Source organism: Bos mutus, chromosome 17 (genome assembly GCF_027580195.1).
Source record: "Bos mutus isolate GX-2022 chromosome 17, NWIPB_WYAK_1.1, whole genome shotgun sequence".
Lineage (NCBI taxonomy): Eukaryota > Metazoa > Chordata > Mammalia > Artiodactyla > Bovidae > Bos > Bos mutus.
In genome coordinates this window covers 28,585,069-28,591,068 of record NC_091633.1, presented here as the reverse complement: position 1 = coordinate 28,591,068, position 6,000 = coordinate 28,585,069, and the positions used below count along the sequence as shown (strand labels likewise).

The following is a 6,000-nucleotide window of genomic DNA, read 5'->3' as shown; positions in this document are numbered from 1 at the left end:
GCCTAGCATATCAGTAAACAAAGGATATTGCAGCCTTCAAGCCATCACATTACAGCTACCTGACTGTGAGCCTTGAGGGGGTCTCAGGATGAGAAAACACAGACTACTGGCCCCAGATAGCTGAGGTACATATCAAAGGAATGATTTCAGTGAGCACAGACTATTGTATCTTCCCATAGATGGAAAAGCAGTAAATCCCTTAACTTGAGCTATCTAGTTTTCTTTAATCAATAATCTTTTGATGTTCCAACGACTAGATCTTTGTTGCAAAAACTCCTACCTATCCTGACTTCCCCTTGCCTCTTCAGAGCAGTCCCCTCTCAGAGTTATCTGAGCTGCTGTGTCCCAGGCTTAAGTCCTCAGTTTTGCCCACAGAATCAAACAGAACACTAACTTTCAGGTTGTGCATTTTTTTCCAGTTGACTATTGTTTGCTCTGTCTTGGACAACCGCACGTTTGTGTGTCCCAATATTGATGTACTTCTACTTCTCATCTACTATACTTTCTCCTCTATAAAGTTGGTAACTATTATTTCGTGCACTGATATTCAGTATAACACTGATATACTATTTTATAACCCTGTGCACTGCGCCTCATAGTCTCACACGGTGTCGTTCTCTGCTGTGCCTTCCTCTACGAACTCTACCTGGTTTGGCCTCAAGACCGAACCACCGGCCACTGTCCAGACGCTAGCTCTTCTCTGAACAGCGGAGGAAACGACCTATACCGACTCTCTTAGAGCCCGCCCGCCTTTCCCATGAGGCCTCGCCCGTCTATCCAGGTCCTCTTCCTGCACAGAGGATTCTGGGAGATGTAGTTTTCTGCCCGGCGCTGGTCGTCACGTGACGTACTTCCGCCTGCGCCGCCCTGCGGCTGTGAAGGAGTACGCGCCTAACAGGCTGTATCCGTCAGGGCTTCTGTGCTCAGGGGCGGGGCGGGGGCGTTCTGTTTCAGAGACTGCGGAGCTAGCTGAGACGCGAAGTTACCCTGGCCCAGAAACGTCCTGTGCGAAACAGGATCTTGACCAGCTGAGCCCCCACGGTCGATCCCGGCGTAGAAGCAGCCAGCCCGGCCTCGGTCCCTCCCGCATCAGGGCTACAGAGCGGTACAAACTCATTGTCCAAGTTCCCTCTGCCCGGGCCCGGAAGCCCCTTCCCTAAGAGGGACTCAGCCCCGGAGGGGCAGGTGCCTGGTGCCCGCGGACCCCCTCTTGGTGGGCGGGGTGGGACCAGCAGGGATATCCTCAAAGTTCGGTTCTCTCCTCCGCAGCCTGCACGAAACAGCCCGGGATGGCCACCAGGTTCCCGACAGCTTCGTGTTCGGTAAGTAGGGACTTTTTCACTTAAGAAAGCTGACTCGGCCGTGAGGGCGGACCTCTTCATCCCTTCACGGTCACACCAGGGCCTGAACTCACATATTCCCCGCCATCCCCCTGAGTCTCCAGAAACGTTCCTTGTCTTCTGGCACTTGGTGTCCGGTGCCCTGTCCGTGGGCAGTTACTCTGCTTTGTTGTCTACAGCGGACCCTGAATTCTGAGGGCAGTGAGGGCCCTTGTGAAGGAAATGATCCTCTATCGTTTCAGGTTTTCCACACACAAGTATAGAGTTGTCTTCGCGTCCAGATTTCAGGGCATCAGCAGGGAAATTATCTCCTTTTTGTTCATTAGCTTGTTCAGATGTTTGTATACTGAGTACCCTCGTGAGCTGGATCCAGAGATTGATGCTGGCAGTGCAAAGAAATCACGTACGTTTCTTGTTTTAGAGGAGCTGTGGTCTGGCGCACAGAGTCGTTGGGCAGGATGGCGGGGAAGGAGTTTAAGGATTCAAAGCGGGAAGGAGCAGTGTTGTGAGAGGAGAGAGCCAGTGGACCCTCTGGACCGTGCAGGTGGTTGGAGGACTGAACCAGAGGGAGACTTAACAGCGAATGCTGAAATCCTGAGCTGTTGGTACACCGGTGATGTGTCCGGTCTTGAGAACACTGTTGGAAGAAGTATCCAGGGACAGAGTGTATGTAGCTTTTTTTATTTTTCCCTTTCCTTCTTTTAAGATTTATTTATCTTTGCCTGTGGCTGGGGGTGGTGGTGGCGGGGGTAGGTCTTCCTTGCTGCTCCGGCTTTCTCTAGTTGCAGTGAGTGGGGGCTACTCTCTAGTTGCAGCGTCTGGGCTTCTCATTGCGGTGACTTCTCTTGTGGTGCACAGGCTCTGGGGCAAGCGGGCTTCAGTAGTTGCAACATGTGCGCTTAATAGTTATGGTCCCTGGTCTCTAGAGCAGGGGCTCAGTAGTTGAGGTGCAAGGGATTAGTTGCCCCGAGGCATGTGGGATCTTCCTGGACCAGGAATCAAACCCATGTCCTCTACAGTGGCAGGTGGATTCTTTACCACTAGACCTCAGAGTGTAGCTTTGTAGGTATTTTAATATGTGGTGCCTACAGTTGAGTCTCAGGTGGGAGTTTTCAACTAACATGTACCGATTAAAGGCACCTATGTTAGTGCCTTTAACAATAGGAGTTATAGGTATAGGAGTAGAGCACCAAAAAGGACCAAATAGAGGCCTCAGGACAATGACAAGGGCTGCATTAAAGAGGGGCTGGGGTGCAGGAGAGGTGAGAGAACATTTGGAGAGTGGTTTTTCCCCTACAAACTTGAGAAAAGAGAACTTCTTAGAAGCCATGATGTGAAATTCCTTGAAAGTATTTCATAAGGCCAAAAGGTGCTTCTTGGATTTCAGAATTTACAGGTCTAAAGCACTTTTTCCAGAGCAAACAGAATACCGGGTGTGCTACAGATATTCACCTCCTAAGAGGTGAAGGAATTGCATTAGGCTGTGGACAGCAGGATGTAAAGAAGTGATTAGTAATAGTATAGGTGGTGGTGGTTGTTCAGTCACTCAGTCATTTCTGACTGTTTGCGACCCCATGAATTACAGCACACGAAGCTTCCCTGTCCTTCACTATCTCCCAGAATTTGCTCAAATTCATGTCCGTGGAGTCCGTGATGCCATCCGACCATCTCATCCTCTGTCACCCCCTTCTCCTGCCCTCAGTCTTTCCCAGCATCAGGGTCTTTTCCAGTGAGTCAGCTTTTCATATCAGGTGGCCAAACAATTGGAGCTTCAGCTTCAGCATCAGTCAGTCTTTCCAGTGAATATGCAGGGTTGATTTCCTTTAGGAGTGTAGGTGGCACTAATGGTAAAGAACCTGAGTGCCAATGCAAGAGACAAAAGAGATGCAGGTTTGATCCCTGGGTCTGGAAGATCCCCTGGAAAAGGAAATGGCAACCCTTGCCAGTATTCTTGCCTGGAAAATCCCATGGACAGGAGCCTGGTGGGCCAGAGACCATGGGGTCAGAATGAGTCAGACATGACTGAAGCGACTTAGCACATGGACAGCAGGATGTAAAGAAGCAATTAGTAATAGTACAGTAATAGTATTTTTTTAGGTGATCAAGTATGACAGGAAGGGTTTTGGTGTCAGGGGGAAAGGATTTCATTAAGGTGGCCTGAGGGATACAGTTAACCTCAAAAACCAATTAACTTTTTGTCTTTAAACAATAATTATACAGAAAGTACAATGAGAGAATGTATTTTCGATAGCAATTAAGAAATATAAAATAAATGAACATTATAAGTGTACTGCTGCTGCTAAGTCGCTTCAGTCATGTCCAGCTCTGTGCGACCCCATAGACGGCAGCCCACCAGGCTCCGCCTTCCTTGGGATTCTCCAGGCAAGAACACTGGAGTGGGTTGCCATTTCTTTCTCCAATGCATGAAAGTGAAAAGTGAAAGTGAAGTCGCTCAGTCGTGTCCGACTCCTAGCGACCCCATGGACTGCAGCCTACCAGGCTCCTCCGTCCATGGGATTTTCCAGGCAAGAGTACTGGAGTAGGTTGCCATTGCCTTCTCCATTATAAGTGTACAGGACCTATTAATAAAGAAGACTTTACAATTATTGAATAACATTAATAGACACCACTCTTGGCCTAGGCACTTTGTGTGTGTGACGTCATTAAAGTCTCAGGGCCCTTTGAGGCAAGTATGTCCCCATTGTACAGCTGAGGAAACTGGTGAGGCTGCCCACAGTCCCAAACTAGTAAGGGAAATGAGACGAGGGTGGCAGAGCTAAGATGCAGACCCACGCAGAGTGTCTTCAGAGTCAGTGCTCTTATTGCCCTTAGGACCTAAGAGACTTTGACAAATGTAAACTGTATTTCCTTATTTTTGAGTGCATGTATTTAGCAAACATTTATTGACTCTTATGCCAGGTAATTTTCTAGGGTGTGTAGGGATGAACAAGATTAACAGGGCCCATAACCCCATGGAGGGTGTGGGAGGTGGTAAGACATATCAGAGGAACATCATGAACAAAACTGTGGGTGTTTGTGCACATGAGAGTGGCTGGGTGGCTACTTGTCTTGGGGCAGCATTTAAGCAGAATCTGATTGACAACTTGATGATCATGGGCAGATGAAGGCACAGAACATGACGCATTCCAGGCTTTGGAGGCAGCTAAGTTGGTGGCCTTGCCGTGAGAACCAGCAGATGCATTGTGTAGTGGAAAGAAGGCATATGGCCAGAATGGGGAGCATGTGAGAGCAGGGCTAGCTTGTGAAGGGCCCTTTAAGTGTGCAAACGATCATCTGGAGAGCCCAAGGAGTTTATTGTATTTTATGTTTTATTTTGAAATGATTTCAAAACTAGAGAAGTGGCAAAAGTAGAATAAAATAACCTCCTGTATTATATTAAAAAAAAAAAAAACACTCTTCACCCAGATTCCCCCATTGTTATTTTGCCAAGTTAGCTCTGTTATTCTTTCTTTACTTGTGTATGAGTGTGTTTGTGTATGTGAATTGATATAAAAAGAACCACAGAGACTGAAGTTCAATGTTACTTTCTACCAGAGTGGGTTTCCCCTTTGCTTTGTTGTACAGATGGGGAGTGACTGATCATTTCATCTAAACAGGCATCAAGCTGGTTTGGGACTGGATTGCTGCTTTAGTTGAACTTGGATCACCTTGTTTTCAAGGGTGTGCTGATCGCAGGCTCCTTCCTCGCGTACTTTGTGCCCTTGGTGCCTCGAAACCATGGGAGAATCAGTCTGCCTTTCCTGCTCAGTTCCTGCACTGACCACGCTCAGCAAACACTTGGTGGGAAGAGCCTGCTGTCCAGGGTGGGCACCGCAGGGTCTACTGGTTTCTTTTTCTCTTGGTGTCATCCTCTGTCTCAGCTGAGCCCACCCTGCCTATTCTCAGGCTGGACAAATGCCCTCAGCGAAGTAAACAGCCAGAGCACTCTTAGCTTATCTCGGAAGAGCTCTCCCCTCTTTGGAATTTGGCTCATTTAGTTCTCCTTTCATCCGTGGGTCTCGATGTTCATGGATTGTAATTTACCATTAATTTTCTAGTTGTAGCAGCTATAGTCCAAATGTATAATTTTATTTATCGTGAATGAGTATTAGAAAATACTTACCATTAGATGAAATAAAATGCAATATCTTCGTATTTTGATAATACATTGAAATTATAAATTAATTTGTTGAGATATTTATACCATATTGAATCTATATATCATAAATGTTACTCAGTTACTCAGGTCCTTGTAAACTCAGGTTTCTTTTTTCTTTTTTAAAAAAATATGAATATATTTGAAATATAGTTGATACACCATATTATGGTATTTTCAGATGTACTACATAGTGATTTGACATTTGCATACATTATGAAATGATCTCCGCCCCAAGTCTAGTAATCTGTCCCCATATGATATATTGACCATATTCTTTATGCTGAATCCCCATGGCTAATTTGTTCTATAACTAGAGATTTGTACCTCTTAATCCCCTTCACCTGTTTCACTATCCTTCCACCTCTGGCGACCACCTTTTTGGTATCTGTATTTATGTGTCTGGTTTTGTTCTGTTTATTTGTTCATTTAATCTTTTAGATTCCACATGTAAGGTCATATGGTATTTGTATTTCTGTCTGATTTATTTCACTTAGCATAATA

The 6,000-nt window shown here is 46.2% G+C and overlaps 1 protein-coding gene across 2 annotated transcripts in view; it reads left to right on the top strand.

The window, feature by feature from the left end:
- The first annotated feature begins 874 nt into the window (after window positions 1-874).
- LOC102282944 (zinc finger protein 26) overlaps window positions 875-6,000 on the top strand; it is a 65,297-nt gene continuing 60,171 nt past the window's right edge. Inside the window, exons 1-3 of one of the 2 annotated variants that reach the window (XM_070386395.1) lie at window positions 875-1,105; window positions 1,270-1,322; window positions 1,762-2,006. Coding sequence is in view for 1 of the 2 variants with exons in the window: in XM_070386393.1 (XP_070242494.1) it covers window positions 1,290-1,322 (33 nt within the window). In the remaining variant the exon portion in view is untranslated. The remainder of the gene's footprint in view (window positions 1,106-1,269; window positions 1,323-1,761; window positions 2,007-6,000) is intronic. The other variant, XM_070386393.1, reaches the window with a different exon arrangement.